Source organism: Echiichthys vipera, assembly GCF_963691815.1.
Source record: "Echiichthys vipera genome assembly, chromosome: X".
NCBI classification, from domain to species: Eukaryota; Metazoa; Chordata; class Actinopteri; order Perciformes; family Trachinidae; genus Echiichthys; species Echiichthys vipera.
In genome coordinates, this window is record NC_139825.1 from 411,964 (window position 1) to 429,908 (window position 17,945).

The 17,945-nt window shown below is 41.5% G+C and overlaps 1 protein-coding gene across 1 annotated transcript in view; it reads left to right on the forward strand.

Annotated features, from left to right (window-relative positions):
• LOC310965473 (dihydropyridine-sensitive L-type skeletal muscle calcium channel subunit alpha-1-like) overlaps positions 1-17,945 on the forward strand; it is a 293,992-nt gene that overhangs the window by 97,476 nt on the left and 178,571 nt on the right. Inside the window, exons 18-23 of the mRNA XM_083939088.1 lie at positions 433-562; positions 691-750; positions 11,208-11,314; positions 17,164-17,251; positions 17,339-17,446; positions 17,540-17,592. Of these exons, the coding sequence (XP_083795214.1) occupies positions 433-562; positions 691-750; positions 11,208-11,314; positions 17,164-17,251; positions 17,339-17,446; positions 17,540-17,592 (546 nt within the window). The remainder of the gene's footprint in view (positions 1-432; positions 563-690; positions 751-11,207; positions 11,315-17,163; positions 17,252-17,338; positions 17,447-17,539; positions 17,593-17,945) is intronic.

Genomic DNA, 17,945 nt, shown 5'->3' on the forward strand with positions numbered 1-17,945 from the left:
ACACAAGGTAGGTGGGCCTCTAGTTGGTCAGGGTCAGTGTGGCTGGGTCAATGTTACGACGCAACAGGGCGTTCATACATTTGGCTCCATCCACTGTCCCCATAGAGTCCAGTAGAGGGTGGAGCCTAATGAGACAGAACAAATGTTACTGTATTGTAACCCTAGTTCTATTAGAACAGGTGGAGCTACCTCTACCTCTACCTAGGGGCCATGTCGCTCCTTTGCCGCTCAGTGAAGAAGGTAAAGGATAGCATAAAGTGGTGTGTACTGCCTTATATACTGTGGGGTCTGCATGTATTCAGATCCAGAGTCTTGTAGAGGGTGAGGGACAGGTGGAGACCTGTCCTAATAGCAATAGAGTTACTATAACAAAACCTTCATTCTTTCATCATTGGCAAAACAATGTATTTTAATGTCTTTTAACCATTTCAGGTTCCGGAAGCTCTGCCACCGTATAATCAATGCAACTACTTTCACCAACATCATTCTGCTCTTCATCCTACTCTCATCTATTTCTTTGGCTGCAGAGGATCCCATCGACCCCTTATCCTTCAGGAACAAGGTGACAAGTGCATGCCTGTTCCATTGTAAAATAAATGTTTAAGTTACACTGCAATTGAAAAAAATTACAGTTTTCATTCGTTATCAGCATTTAATAGAAATATTAAATTTTTTTGTATTCATTTTTAGGTGTTGGCATACGCTGATATAGTCTTCACTTCGGTGTTCACAGCAGAAATTGTGCTCAAGGTAATAACAGGTACCAGAGTATATTTTTGATACAGATGGTTAAGAAGTTAAAGAAAACTTTAAGAGGTGTGGAGAAACAATGACTTACAGGTCATTAAGGCACGATATATGTTTTGCTTATGAAAAGTATGTGAACAATACTGAATCTCAACCCAAAATGAACTCAATCAATGTAAATTTGAAGCTCACCCCTCCAATAAAGTTTAAATCAATGCCAAGAGGAGTAGAAGCTGTTCTGATTTGTTTTGGAACAACAACAATATATTGTTAAACACTGCATGGTTGGTTTTCCTTTCACTCACGTGTTTAATTGTATGTAATAAAAGCTTAACCAGAGGAACACAGACGGTGTGAGGCTGAAGAGTGAAGAGTGAAATATAGGGCAAGTGACACAATGACACCCATATTCAAATGGCTGTGATTGATACCTAATTTTCTTTTCACAAATATTTAATTTAGAGTGGTTTTAAAACAAGATAGACAAGACACATGTACTTATTTTCTCATAAGTTGTTGCAGCCATTTTTGGGTAAATACCATTTGTTACACAGATCTGGAGCATAATTTAATTGTCTTCTTACGACTTGAGATTGAAAAAAATGGTCAAAAATCCCTCCATAGTACATTAACCCTCTGAGGTCTAAGGCTATTTTCTGGATTGTGCATACTTGTGAAGTCCCCTTTTAAGGGTACTTGCATATAACATAATACCCATGTGTTTTATATGGAAATCACTCACTCACTCACTCATGTCGCAGGGGCAGCAGCTCTAGCAGGGAACCCCAAACTTCCCTTTCCCGGGCCACATTAACCAGCTCTAACTGGGGGATCCCGAGGTGTTCCCAGGCAAGTGTGGAGATATAATCTCTCCACCTAGTCCTGGGACTTCCCTGAGGCCTCCTCCCAGCTAGACATGCCAGTAACACCTCCCTAGGGAGGAACCAAGGGGGCATCCTTACTAGATGCCCGAACCACCTCAACTTGCTCCTTTCAACGCAAAGGAGCAGTGGCTCTACTCCCAGTTCCTCATGGATGGCTGAACTTCTCACCCTATCTCTAAGGGAGACTCCAGTCACCCTCCTGAGAGAACCAATTTTGGCCGCTTAGACCCGCGGCCTCGTTCTTTCGGTCATGACCCAGCTTTCATGACCATAGGTGAGGGTAGGAACAAAGATTGACGGGTAGATCGAGAGCTTTGCCCTCCAGCTCAGCTCTCTTTTGGTCACAATGGTGCGGTAGAACGACTGCAATACCGCCCCCGCTGCTCAGATTCTCCGGCCAAACTCACGCTCTATCATCCCCTCACTCGGGAACGAGATCCCAAGGTACTATAAGGACTCATATTTATATGGAAATGTTCAGAAAAAACTCAGATTTATGTACAGTGGGGCCCAAATTTGTCCTAGAGCAATGTATTAAGAGATTATTGAATTTACGAAAATTCACTTAACGGTGAATTTATTTTGATTTCATGAAAATTCAATTAACAACTGCTGCGACGGCAAACAGTCAGTCAGTGTTCATGGCAACGTCGCATCTGTCTGTTGTTGGTCTGTTTGTATAGTGTCTAATCCACGTATCGTGAAGTCTCGTCTCTGTTATAACTGTGTCTAGTCACATTGTTTGTCTGTGCAATGTCTACAATGCCTGATCTATGAAAAATACTTGCCATCACATTTGTTATTCTATGGATATCCAAAAACAAGCCGGCGTTGGCGTTACTAGCCTTTAACCAGGGATCACTCACCTACATCTCCGGGTCTACGCCGACTGCAACCAAAGACCACCAGTTGCACTTCCACCTGAGATCAAACCAAGATGTAGAGGCAGACATGGAGGTGTGCAGACCAAATACTGATATACCACAAATACTGACCCCCTATACTTTGCCAACTCCCTGAACTGTTTCTTTAACAGGTTCGGGATCACATCACCTCCTGTGAGGAGCTACTCAGTCCGCTACCCCTGGAAGAACCCCAGTACCCACCCTTCAGTCAGGAGGATGTACAGCAGCAGCTGGCCAGGTGGAAAATTGGCAAGGCACAGGGGTCGGATGGCATCCCGGCAAGGGCGCTAAAGCTAAGTGCCATGGAGCTCTCCCCAGTCTTCCACTCCATCTTCTGGGAATCCAGAACAGCTAAAGTTCCTACCCTCTAGAAAACCTAAACCATTCCACCAATACCCAAAAATCCCCGCCTGTCAGAGCCCAACCACTTCCGTCTTGTTGCACTCACACCCATAATCATGAAGTGCATGGAAAAGATAATGCTTCACCTCATCCTGCCAACTGTCAGACCACAACTGGATCCTCATCAATTTGCATACAGCCTGAAACGGGGGGCAGAGGATGCAGTGGCATGCCTCCTCCACTCCCTCCTTCACCATCTCCAGGCACCAAACAACTTTGCATCAGTCCTGTTTGTCGACTTCAGCTCAGCATTCAACACAAACCAGCAGCACCAGCTCATCAAGAAGCTCCAACACCTGGACATTATTCCACTCCACATTCACTGGATATACAACTTCCTCAGCAAGAGACGACATACAGTGAGAGAAGGCACAGCAACATCATCACCCCTTATCACCAACACTGGAGACCCCCAAGGCTGCATTCTCTGTCTGTTTCTGTACACTTTCTACACAAATGACTGCAGCAGCCCATTCCCAGTCACCACATACTACCAATATTCAGATGGCACAGCAACAGCAATTCCATTACAGCATACCGACAGTCAATAACACAGTTGTCACAGTGGTGCACAGACAACTACCTCCAGTTAAACATCAACAAATGGTCATACACACATCCAAGACACCCCCTGCACTAAGTCACACATCCATCAAAGGACAACCAGTTGAACAGGTCTGTAATTTCAAATATCTAGGACTCATCATAGACAACAAACTCAACTTTAATGACTCTACATCATCCGCAAACTAAAATCACTGTCTGTGCCCCCCCACCTACTCCTCTACAAAAGCATCATCCAAACCTATACTCACATACTGTTTCCCCTGCTTCTTCACCCTGCTCACTGTCACCAGCAGAAACAAACTCCTCAAAATCTCACACACAGCAGCTATGACAATCAACCTTCCCACCTCCAGCCTCACATAAACAAATTAACTTGCTATCATACGCCTGGCAAGTGTGATAGTCAGCAGCCCGGATCACCCCCTGAACCAACATCTCACTCTACTCCCATCTGGCCGCAGATACACGGTGTTAGACTAGAGGAAAGCTCATTTTAATAGAAGTTTCGTCCCCTTAGCGATCAAAGCGCTAAACAAAAATATGTAGATCATGGCTATGTGCTATCTATATGTCTATATGTTGTTCTGGGGATATGTGGGAAGAGGGTCTATTTGTTATTTGTGGGGATAGGGTGTGTTATCTGTATATGATGTCCATGTGTTGTGCCTTTTTTTAAATATTTTTTTTGTTTTATGTATGCTGCCATGGAAAAGAGAACTGACTTGTGTGAAAACGATTAACCCCTTGGGGAAATTAAAGAACCTACCCTAACCATGACAGATTTTTCCCATAAAAGGAAAAAGGATGGTGTGCTTAGCAGGGCTTGATCCATCCAATCTCCAATTTGTCCCAACCACTTGTCTTCAAAATGGAGAAACCAACGGACTGTCCCACAAGTGGTGTGGAAAAATACCTGTTGACATTTCCAGCACTGGTTGCTTTGAATAAGACCAATCTTTTTAAGTCTAACTGGAATCCAGTAATATCTATGAATTATTTCATAATGTTTAAATTTGCTCGTGCTATCCCTTACTGGCCAACTCATATAATGGACTCTCTCTATTCCCCCAACCTTAAAGACAGATGGCCATCCGTCCCTGCCTGTTAAAGGGAAGGTTTTCATGACCACTGTGTGCTACTACTACTACTACTACTACTGCTCAAAATAACACCAAACCTCTGCAGTAGCATGATAAGAGTCCTAACATATAAAACGAAGCACCAACAATGTAGTTAGCGAACCCCGGAGTTTATTAAAGGAGAGTTTTGAAAGATGTAACTACTGGCCCCGGTACCAGCTCCTCTTGTAGTAGTCCTGATGGGTTGGAGGAGGTTGGCATTAGCGGACCTAAGGCAACCTGTCTGAGTTAGGTGGTGGCTGTAGGTGAGCATACGGACAGCAGAATTCTGGACATATTGACGTTTATTGAAGATGTTGTTTGATGAACCATATAGGATGAAATTACAGTAGTCAAGTCCTGATGAGATGAATTATGGGTAGGGATGGAGATGGATGTTCCTGAAGAAGGCTGTTTCAGTGAACGGACATGAGTGGAGGGGGTCAAGTTTGAACCATCAATGTTGAGGGAGAAATCCTGGGTGGACCGGGGGAGGGAGTTTGGGTCAATGATAAGGATTTTAGAATTATTGCAGTTGAGTTTAAGCAAGTTGTGAACTTCTGAAGTTGCTCTTCAGGGGGAAGAGTGACGAGAGCTAGGCCTTGAGGGATTTCATGCCAGTGAGTATGGTGGATGAGGTGATTTCAGTAAAGGAGGAGAGTGGTTGAATGAAAGGTGAAGTGGGGCGGGCCCTTTGTGAACAGGGTGTGGTCCAAGAGCCCCATGGCCTAAAGCAGTTACATGAATACAGTATTCCAAAAGTTAAAAACAACTCGATATTGTATTCCTGTATGGGCTGGATGTATTTGACAGGGAGGCCATGATGGCAGCACAGCAGGAGGTGAAACACTGTTTAAGGGAAGCTAAGGACAGCTACAGTAGAAAGCTGGAGCAGACGCTAAGGGAGAACAACATGAGGGAGGTCTGGGAAAGTGTGAGGACCATCACAGGTCACAACACAAAGGCCAGAGCTACAGGGGGGGACAATGAAGAGAGCAAACAAGCTGAATGACTTCTTTAACAGGTTTACCCCTTGTATTGTGTTAGAAAGCTGTTTACACCTGTGGTGTTAGCGGGTCCATTTGGACCCATGATTTTAAAATGCTTGAAAATGCTTAAAATCACCAGTTTTCTTCAAATGTTGTTTTTCAGCTAATTGCTGGCTTAGTATGTATTCATATAGATGTAACCAGTGTGTGAATTGTTTTTAGTTGGCTCCACACAGTATTTTAAAATATACCACTCGTTTTTGATTGCAAAAACTGTTTAAATTCACTAAATATATTTATTTTTCTTATAGAATGAGTAATAATAAACTTTAAATGTGTTATAAACTAATATTAGAGTACACCTACCAACATTTAATATATTTTTTTTATTATTTAAAATTATTAACAATAGTGACATCTTTGGTGTTTCGGGTCAAAACGGACCCACATAGATAAATGGTAGGATAAAGACGGTAATCAATTTTTTTTCCATAAAACCAACTTTTATTTAACCATACAAATTAACCAAACAATTTAACCATGAACTGAACATTGAAAATAATATGGTGTTAGTGCAGGTATGTCGTTCTGAATTAACCATAATCTAAACACTGGAAACAATGTGTTGTCGGTTAACCATAATTTGAACTGTGTGTGTGTGTGTGTGTGTGTGTCTGTGTCCGTGCGTGTCTCTGTGTGTGTGTGTGTGTGTCTGTGTGTGTGTGTGTGTGTGTGTGTGTGTTCAAATGCATGAATCACAGTATTTGATGGTTACCGTGTGCTCCTTGCAAATTAATTTCTTGCATGTGTGGCAAGTGGTGTTAGATTACCTGTCCTTGTTGGCGGGGCAGGACTGGCACCTCTTTCTCTTCCTCCTGGAATCTCCTCCCTAGTCCTTATCAGAGGGTGATGGTGTGGGTGTTGGCTTAAGCTCTCTCACCAAACGAACAGACGCTTCGGTTCCGGGCCGCCGCTCTCGTCTTTCGATGAAGGGACTAGCCGTTCATCCACTGTCACCTCTGGCCCAGGATTGTACACAAAGGGTAAATGTTCCACCCATTTGTCCCAAACCTCCCTGATGGGAGCAAGCTTGTCATTCTCACGACGAGCAACTCTTGTCTCCCTGTTGTCAAAACGTAGCACTGTTGATAATACATGAAAGGCTTGAAGCGACATTGTGGCACGAAAAATAGGGCGTCCTGACTCACTATCCCATAAGCTGGCCGTAGCTTCATTACAGGATCTGTATACCCCTGCAAGAAGCAACAGTCCCATGTAGGCATCGAGCTGTGTTTTGTCCATTTCTGTCCAGCTATCACCAAACACTCTTCTCCCTTCCATGTTGGTCATCTCAAGTAGGATATTCTGAATAGGTTGTGGAAAGAACAGTTCAAACGCTGACTTGATGTCTTGGGCGTGTGACACAGCGTATCTAGTAGGCCCTGGAGTCATTCTGAGGATGTTCTCTGTCAGTACCCTGGCTTGGGTTTGAAGAGGGCTTGATAACCAGGAAATGTCACCTTTTCTTGACTTGAAAACCTCTCTTTGATCATCTGTGACATCTGGGTCCTCCTCATCAGATGTTTGGTCTTGTTCAGGGTCATACTGAACGTTATCCTCATCCTCAGACACATCCTCCTCAGCTTCACTTTGCCCTCTATCCTCAGGATCACCATCCTTACCAAAGATATGATCCAGCGCCTCATGAACAGTATACCTTTTGCCCATGTTGACTGATGCTCCTACAGAATTCAACTGATAATATCCCACCCAAACCCTCTTTATATGTGCCAATGTTTTATAAACAATGTATCAATATGCTGCGAGAAAGTTTGAGTTCACGTGGGGGTTGGTGTGTGTGTGCACCTGTATGCGTGTGTTTCTGTGGGTCTCTGTCTGTGCCTGTGCATGTGCATGTGAAAGAGGCCTGTGTGTGTGTGTGTGTGTGTTGGTGATGTGGGCCATAACTGTGCACATTGGGCCATAATTGATCCTCAGAGCAACCCATAGCTTTTAAGTGATTCATACAACAGCCAGTATTCTCTGCCCGGTCATTTTGGACCCGTAACACCACAGATGTAACTTTTTTTTTGAGACCTTTAGAATTTACTAAAATTGTGAAAATTGGTTTTGCTGCATTTAAATAGGTGTGTCTGAGGATTAGATGAAGCCTCATTCCAGGACAAAAAAGGAAAGTGCACTTTTTACATAGTTAAACTTGAAAACGGGTCAATTTTGACCCTAACACAACAGAAGGGTTAACCTCCCACCCCCACTGAAGGTACAACAGGCCCAGGACCGCCTGCAGTCTGCGTACCAGCCAGATGTTGGTGTGGAGGATGCCATCCTCTACATGCTGCATCAAGTCCACTCCCATCTGAATAAGGGAAGCTGCACAGTAAGAATTCTCTTCTTGGACTTCTTCAGTGTCTTTAATAGCATCCAGCCCCCTATACTTCAGGACAAACTGAACAGGATGGGAGAGGACTGCTCTCTGCTGGACTGGGTCAGAGACTACCTCACTGACAGGCCGACAGGTTGACACTGTGGTCAGCAGCGCATTGCTGGCCCCTCTTCTCTTCACCCTGTACACCTCGGACTACTCCTACAACTTGGAGGTGTGTCACATACACCAATGACACAGCCATCGTGGGATGTATCAGGGGTGACAGAGAGGAGGAGTATATATATATATATATACAGAGAGAGAGAGAATATATATATTTTGTGAAATAATGCCTCACTTTAGACCACTAAGTTCTCTCCACCATCTCTCAAGCGCCATGTTTAAGAGAGTAAAACCCCACCCGTGTATGAATGCGTGCGTGTGTGTGTGAATGGGGGAGAGAGAGAGAGGGAGAGAGACAGAGAGAGAGAGAGAGCACGCAGAAAAGGGCTGCAGGTCAGAATCCAACCCGGCTGCTGCAGCACTTATTTTAACAAGCCCGTGCAAAGAAATGGTCCTCAGGCAGTGGCTGCAGGTTGGACTCCGACCTGCAGCCCCTTTCTGCATGCCCCCCCCCCCCCCTCTCTCACCTCGTTTCCTGTCTGTCCTATATAATAAAGGCTTGAATACCTGCCAAAAAAATCTGACACCGAAAAATGACTCACATGCAAATTAGGGGCGTTTCGACGAGATAGACCTGCCTCAATTCGACCATAGTGTACAAGCACCTAAAGTCTAGGGACTTTGACCCTCTCACTGTGTTTTCACCTCATCACACTTCACTGGAACATCTGGCCGCTGAAAATTCAGTGTTGCACTTTGCTAACCGAGCTACAGCAGTTAGTCCTAGGGATCAGGGTAACTTGTTTAAGATTTGCAACTGTGTGTCACTGCAGGTGAAAAGAGCATGCCTCTCGCCTGCCTACTAAAGTATGCCCGCTGACTTCAGTCAGCTGGTTGAAGTAGCATTTAACGCCACACTGGCTTATGCTATTTCAGTGATGCAAGAACAAGATGAGGCACAGAGCTGCATGTCAGAATTGAACCCTGGCGGCTGCAGCAAGGACTTTTGGGCGCACTCACACTGTCCTTCTGGCCGGGGCCAAAACCGTCTTTTCAGCTAAAGCCCTCTTACCTTTAAGCAGTGTGAGTGCACCCGTTCCGCGCATAACTGCGGCCGTCCACGGCACGCTTGAAAGAGGTAGGCTTTAGCGGAGCCGTTTGCACATGTACGAGCACAAGCGTGCGCACGTGTACGAGCATGAGCAAGAGCCCTACGGCAGCCTCTGTACATGGGGTGTCTGATGTATGGACGGTGCCACTCTGTCATTGCAAACCACTTTGTGGTTGGGGGGTCTATTTTCCTTAAATCCTGTCAACAGAGTTCAAGCATAATGCTGCCCTCTAGAGTGTACAGTTAGCAAGTGAAGTCCACACTTAAGCCCCCTGATTACCGCTGCAACTACCATGGAGTGACATGGGGTCAGCCAAATGAACTGAGAAACAACTGTAATAGTGTTGTGATTCTTCAATTATTTGGTATAAAAGCTAGATATTATATACCGTTTCACAGTTAAACACATAAACATTTTAAATGTGTCCCAGTTTATATCCCTTTGCACTGTATGTGAATGATATCAACTGACAGAAAGTAAACGAGGACCCAAGCTGTTGGCTATCAATGCAATTCCAAAGGAAAGGTCTTAACGCAAAGTAGCAACTTATTCCTAGTGTAACAGTGAAATCGTTTGATCCAAAGATAATAGCACAGGTTTGGACATAATGCTTTATGTAGTGTACTATTGAATTACTGTCTTATATGCACATTTGGTGGTTACAGTGATGTCAACTTTATGAGCTATGTTCTGTTATCACATACAACACTAGTTGGTACTGTTCAGACAGCTGGGTTTGAGGGAAAGATTACAACATGGGGTGTTATTGCAGGGGGCCCAACATATCAGCATTTTAAATGCCATATTTACTTTATTTCAATTAATAATAATAATTATCTCTTTTAATTCTAATTTGATCCTCATTTTCTATCAAGTTTGCTTCAGAAAGGGCAGTGTAAGTGTCCTAAAACCTTGAAAATAGAGTTATCCAATCAGATTTAGTTGTTGTTGCCTCTAGGCAGAAAAGGCTTCCAGCTCTCTGCTCACTGGTTTGGACCATGGACCTCTTGGTGTGTGTGTGTGTGTGTGTGTGTGTGTGTGTGTGTGTGTGTGTGTGTGTGTGTGTGTGTGTGTGTGTGTGTGTGTGTGTGTGTGTTGATGTGGTAAGTGACTGGTCAATCATCCAATCAAATGCTGATAGTAGTGGGCGGGACAGAAAAAATCATCATCAATCATTACCAAAGAAGTTATTTGGCCCTACGTCTTCCAGAAGGCCACCGACATTTAACCGGGTCAGCGGGCCGGGAGAGTTAAATCAGCAGCCCACGGCTGAAGACATCAGAGAAGACAACAGCGCTGCGGTTAGCATGATGGCATTGACTTTTTCATGATGCACTTTCGAAGATGAAGATCAACTCCTGCACTGGAATTAACAGAAAAGTTGAAAAGTGTTGAAAGGCATTTTAAGACCGACAGTTATCAACGCTGTCTGTGGAGGACGAGAACAGATTCTTTCCTTAGATAAATCGTCGGCCTAGGCTGACAGTGGATTTAGAAGTCATCCCACCATCACCAGTGTTCTACTGTACACATGAACACTAGGTCAGGTTCAAACTTTTGGGCAGTCAGCTGAATGAGTAGCACTGCAAATTCTGTCTCACGACAACAATCCTGATTTAACCCCAAATCAAAGCTGGGTTGTTAATATTATTGTATATTAATGTTATGGCATTGTCATACCTGATTATTATTACACTTTGCTCATTTAGACCAACTGTACTCAAAATGACAGCCTAAATTGTGGCAGATTTTTTTTTTGCGGCTTACAGGGCCACATAGGGGTGGCTGTGTCTCAGAGGTAGAGCCGGTCGTCCTCCATTAGACCCCACGGTTTGCTCCTGTGTTGCATGGAGACTCACTAAAGTTATGAGGAAAAGCTGGAACATGTTAGACTGATTCATATCTCTGCATGCCCCCAAGTCGCTTACACTAGTATAGTTCTGGTGTTCTAAATGGATTAATATTCTTTTTCAGATGACAACATATGGTGCTATTCTTCACAAAGGGTCTTTCTGTCGGAACTCTTTCAACATCTTGGATCTTCTGGTGGTCAGTGTATCTCTCCTCTCAATGGGCATGGAGTAAGTGCAGTCTAAAAATGTCTGTCTCATGTATGCAAAATAGATCTATTCTTTATCTTGTTGACTCCTGTATTTCAAGTTATATTCTGAAAGATTTTCATCTATTTAATTGACTTTTTAGTACTTATCTATTAAAGAGTGAGTTAAAACAATGATTGATTGATCACATAATCCACTAATGAAAGCACATGTTGCCTTTTTACCGAGTATTCCAGTCTGTGTGTCTGTGGAGACATTCCCAGCATAGATGTAAATTAGTTAGTGACTTGTCTGCCCATAGACATATATACATAGATGCTATGTATAGATGCTACATCGACTGTGGAGGGATGCGCCTAATCAACCTATGAAGGAAAGGGGTACTTCTCAATCTCAAAGCAGAATTCTTATTATATTATTAGGATTTCCAAATGTATTGATTTGTTAAAAATGTCACAGACGTAGCTATGATACAGGGTGCTTGGATATTTTAAAAATACTGGTTTTACTACCATTTGCAAATGCTACTTAATGTTATCAGCAGAGGAGCTTCTGACAGAAGATTTGTGAAGACAGCAGATAGAGACAACAGATCCTATGGCTACAATAATTATAATAACAATAGTAATAATAATGATAGTGATATAATTATAATATAACAATAATAATACAATGAGATAGATTATTAATAATAATCTAATATTAATATCAGAATAATAGCAATAGAAACAATAATATAATGATATAACATAATGATAAGAATAGTAGATATTACTACATTTAGATATAGACGTTCAATCCGATAGTCTGATACAGTGCTGTGTAAGTGAAACAGTTCTAATTATAGTACCGTCATCAAACAAAGATACAAACAAAACACATTTATGTTATAACAAAAAAAATTATTTTAATAAGATGCCCCTATCAGAAATCACATCACTCAGTAACTTCTTTGTCTGACACGCGTGACCGTGCAGTGCTGGATTCACGGGCACCAGCTGCTGTCTTTCAGAAGGGTTTATTATTTCCACACATTCAGTGCAATTAAAAAGAATAAATAGTCCAAGAATGTACTGGGAAAATGTATTTTGCAATTCACCTTTATTGTAAGGTTTATTGTTATCCTGGACATGTGGGAGACACGGCGGGCCTGCATGTTCACATGTATATATGTCTATGGATGCACTGTAGGATTGAGTGGCCCTGTTCCAAGATGGCTGCCCTGTAGGCATGTCGCTCTAGTGGGCGACACTAGTCGATGCGGTGTCTGTACATGTCTATGGGTCTGCCAGTGGGCAATATCTTTTTTTCCCAGGATGGTAGGGGAAGAAAAGAAATCTTGCTGCCGGTGGAGTGCCTCACTTACGGTCATACTGCGTTCACTTGTAGACGGAAATGGGGAACTTCCAACTTCTGAGTCAGGCTTGTAGTAAAGGCAGAAGTGTAATAGTAACATGTGTGCGTGTATGGTTTAAGAGGGTAACATATAGGGGATGGACTGGAAGTAGAGAGGTGAATGTGTTTCAGTAAAGTTTACAAAAGAGCAAAAAAATAAACCTGAAAGATCAGGCTCACCTGCAGTTATATCTTACTGCCAAAGAGGCAGCTAGAAACAAGATATCTCAAATCTTACGGAGTCACTCCTTAGCCAACTTTAGAAGCATGTGGTATTGCTTAGGACTTCCGGTCATGGTGGTGAGGTAGACGGACATGCTCCACGAGTCTCCTGACTAATTAACCAAACATATGCCCTTTGTAAGTCCCTAATTGAAACTAAAGCAAGGCAAATAAACATAAACTGCGCCGGGGACGAAAAAAAACAAAACTCCAACAAGGCCTAACAGTAGAAGCCAACATGACGCTAAATTACCTGTAACAAAAGCTTCAGCGGCTAGCACTTTTAGCCAAGCTAGCATGGACCTGACTAACAAAGGAAGCCAGATGGAAATGGCAACATTCTCTGATGAAACTAACCAACTAGGCACTCAGACTAAACAGCAGGAGGCTGTGCTTATGGCCATCAAATCTCTTAAGGCAGAAAGTTTAGAGCGACACGGGGAAGTGAAGGAAGGTGACCATAACCCTGGAGTTTGTGGACACTGATCCTGTTTTGTTTCTCAGCAAGAGCTGCGTATGATATGATGTTCAAGGCACTCCTGGACTCCAGCGGTTTTCAAAAACTTAATTTCGTCCATTCTTATGAATTTGCGTTTGTCACCACCTGAAGACAATATATTATGGATGGTAACGAGGAGTTGGCCAGGGTGGACTTTGAAAAAGACGAAAGGTTATTGTCACCGACTACTTCAGGTGTTAAGATAATGAACCCGAATGAGTCTAGCTCTGTTTGTGTATCTAGATGCTTGTTCACCAGTGTAAGAGACAGTTCCACATTAAACACACCCAGATTGTACAAAAAGTCATTTTTTTGTCATTTGAGATGTGAGCAATCTGAGAAGTCAGCTGAGTTATCGACTCTACCATCTAAATAAAATAACCTGATTATCTAAGGAGAGTTCCCCAATTTTTTTTGATAATTTGGTGTTGACAAAATATACTAATTAATGTTAAAATATTTTTTCCCGTATAAAAGGACCATTTAACAAATGAGACTGATGGTCAGGGATAAATGGTAACAGGTGTGAGTTAATTCCTCGCATAGTAGCTCCTCTATGGATGAGTAATAAGATCCAAGGAAGTTAGAATATTAGTTAGGTATATTAATTTGGTTTTGACTGTAGAATAAAAGACAGTTGGTAGGTGTTAGTATACAGTTGTGTGTTTTTGCAGGTTTTAGTAAAATGGTCAATATCTTTTCATGTTTTTTAATTTTTTTTATTCAATATTTTACCCTGTTTCCTTGCTTTTCCTTTGACTTTGATATTACAAGTGGCGATACAGAAACACATATTCAGGATTTTCCCCACTAATAATATGCCTTTTAAATTGCTCCATGGCTAGTAACCAGTTATGTCAAATGGCGGACTGGTCAAATTAAAACAAGTAATGACTAAGGTTAAACACCTGGGATCTAAAATTGTGTTTCTTCAGGAGACACATTCAACTTAACTTGAGGTTATCAGATTAAGAAAAAGATGGCAGGAACACGTCTTTGCTGCTAATTATCATCCCATGCTAGGGATGTGATCATATTATTTCAAGTCCATCCCCTTTCAAATAAGTACCACCACTCTGGAGGAAGATTTATCATTCTATGAGGTAATTTATTTGGCCAATATCTTAATTTAGTTAATGTCTACGACCCTTACAAAGAAGATCTACAATTTTATAACAATATTTTTCTAAAACTTTCATCATTTAGAGGGAAAATTATTATGGGTGGGGACTACAACTGCGCATTGAACCCCAATATCAATCGGAATTGTAATTGAGACTCCTATCAAAATCAATCTATGAAAAGTGATCCTCGACTTTACGGATGAGCTGGGCCTGTGTGATGTCTGGAGGGAGTTTTATCCAGATAATAGTGAATTCTCCTGCTACTCTGCAACTCATAAAACATTTTCATGACAAGACTTATTTTTATTTCTAGGTCTTCACTTCCTTATGTTGAGAAATGCCATTATAGTAGCATAACAATTTCTGATCATGCTACAGTGTCTATAGAATACAGCACTTCGAAAGAATTCCGCAGACCTCCCAGATGGAGATTTGATACCAAGTGGCTACAGGACCCAGAATTTATCCACTTCACTGACCAACAGATAGAATTGTTCTTCCAGGTCTTTTTAAACTTCACCCTTAGTTAGATGGGAAGCTTTTATAGCTTATATCAGAGGGCAAATCATTAGCTACTCCAGTTTTAAATTTAAACAATTCAAAATCAAAATGTTGGAGAGATTTAAATCATTAGAAAGCAAAATCATAATTAAGAAAACTTCGGTGCTTGAGCATAAACTGACCATACTTGCTAGAGTCCATTGTAATGAACGGTCAGCAAACAAGGCTCTAGCTAATTTAAACAAACTAAAACAGTCATTCTATGACCAGAGGGAGTAAGCGGGTAAACTGCTTGCTTGGAGAATTAAAACTCTACAAAATAAAAAAAGTATTCATGAGAAGGAACAATTAAATGGAATTAGGACAACCAATCACAAACAAGGAAATTAAACATTCAAATTATTTTATGAAATACTCTATAAGTCAGATCGATCTGCCAACAAAACAGAGCAACACAGAGATCAAAGGGGGTTTATTAGAGGCAGGCAGGCAATTCACAATTTGAGAAGGGTGCTTAACATTCTACATTTTAAAGACGGGCGTCCGGGTGCAGCCATTCTACCCCTGGATGCCGAAAAGGCTTTTGACAGGGTGGAATGGCCGTATCTGTTAGAATTGCTCCCAATATTTGGCTTTGGAGAAAATATAATTAAATGGATAAAACTGCTGTACAGTAGCCCTTGTGCAGAGGTTTTGACTAATACCTTTACTGCAATACCCTTTAGCCTTTCCAGGGGAACTCGTCAGGAGTGCTCGCTTTTGCCCCTCCTGTTCGTATTATCAATTGAACCCCTAGCTCTGACAATTAGATCCCACCCCCTAATTATTGGAGTAACAATTGGAAACTACAAACACTGTGTTGGCCTTTATGTGGATGATATTGTTCTGTTCTTAAAAAAAATCTGGCACAGTCCTTAACGACACTTACTAAACTATTGGAGTCTTTGAGGAGTTTTTCTGGTTATAAAGTAAATTATGCAAAGTCTAAGATACTGTTTCTTGGGAAGAATGAAAGAGTCTACCCACCAGTGGCGAATACCTTTCAAAATTCACTTTGGGGCTTTACCTATCCGGGAATAAAAATCACTACCGACATAAAAGACCTAGTTCCAGAGAACTATAATCCTATTTTAACTTATGTGTCAGAATCCCTTAAAGGATGGTCAGATCTACCTATTTCTTTAATTGGACGAATGAATATCTTACCTACATTTCTGTTTCTATTCCAATCCATTGAATCTATTTAATAAACTGAGAGAGTTAACATCTTATTTAATTTGGAATAATAAATGTCTGAGACTCAGAATCACACTACTTTCCTTGACACATGACAGTGGAGGACTTCAAATGCCAAACTATCTCTGGTACTATTGGGCAGCTCAGATTAGAGCAGCCATGTACTGGTTCATGGGCGATGCTTCTATGCCCTGGGTTACAATAGAAAAGGCCACTACATTTCCATACCCCTAAATCTTTATTTATATGCGGATTCTTTGAACAACCTGTTAAAAACTTCCCACAACCCATTTGTCGAGGACACTATTAAGGTGTGGTACAAAATGCAAGCCCCATAATGTCAGATATATCAGGTTTGACACCAATATGGGGAAACCGCAGATTTTCACCAGGTAGAACTGACCTTGGCTTTAAACTCAGAGAGGGAGAGGGAGAGAGAGGGCAGAGAGAGGGATCAGAAAAGTCAAAGATTTGTACGGCGACAATAATATTCTTTATGGCTATTTAATAATAATAATACTAATTTTTTTCATTTATGTATTTTCGCTTTGATTTGTTTTTGTTGTTTACCTCAGCGTTATGATCCTCTCTGTTTGGCTTGTTCTTTTCTTTTTGAACGTGGGCATGTACTCCCTCATTAATGGATGTGTCAAATTAATTGTGAAAATCATCTTTTCATCTCATCTCAACTTATCTTCAACCGCTTATCCGGGTCGGGTCGCGGGTCAAATAAATTTTGAAAATCCAATAAATCTAATTTTTAAAGAAAATTGAATCTTATGGAGTACAACTTTAATAAAGCATTGCCATGTGTCATTGCAGCATTAGACAACAATATATATTCAGAGTAATGTAAATACTAAATATGCTCTGGCTGTGTTTGTTTCATCTAGATCCAGTGCTATCTCAGTGGTGAAGATTCTCAGGGTATTAAGGGTACTCCGGCCCCTAAGGGCCATCAATAGAGCCAAGGGACTCAAGGTAAGAGATGTTTATCAATATATGTGCAGTTCTAAATGTCCCTAATACAGACCTGATTGATCATCTATCATATCTCTGTCTTTGTAGCATGTTGTTCAGTCTGTGTTTGTTGCTGTCAAGACCATTGGAAATATTGTACTGGTCACCATGCTACTGGACTTCATGTTTGCTTGCATTGGAGTCCAACTTTTCAAGGTGAAGAGACAAATAAATTAATTAAAATAAAGTACTGTTACTGAGCACTGCATTTGGTATTGTAAACCTTTTACACTTTTACTGTTTTCCCAGGGCAAGTTCTGTGCCTGCACAGATACTGACAAAATGACAGAAGACACATGCAGGTAAGGACTTGGTTGTGTTTATTAGAACAGTGATGCTCCATAATGCTGCTCTAGGTCTCTATCTTTTATTTAGAAAGTCCAGACAAAATAATTCGAAGGAAACATGTAACAAAAAATGATTTTAAATTGGAATTTGGACAAAACACTCAGTAAACAAGGCACATTTGACAAAATAACTTACTAGCTTTAATCACATATCAGGTGTAGTGCTGCCACCCCATGTGAAGGCAGATGAAGGGGTGTGGCACCACAAACTTTCTAAAGCAAAAATAAGCATGTAGATAATCAAGAGTAGTGCAAAAAAGCATGTATTTACAAAAAGTTTAGTCAACAGCCATAAAAAAACAGGAATT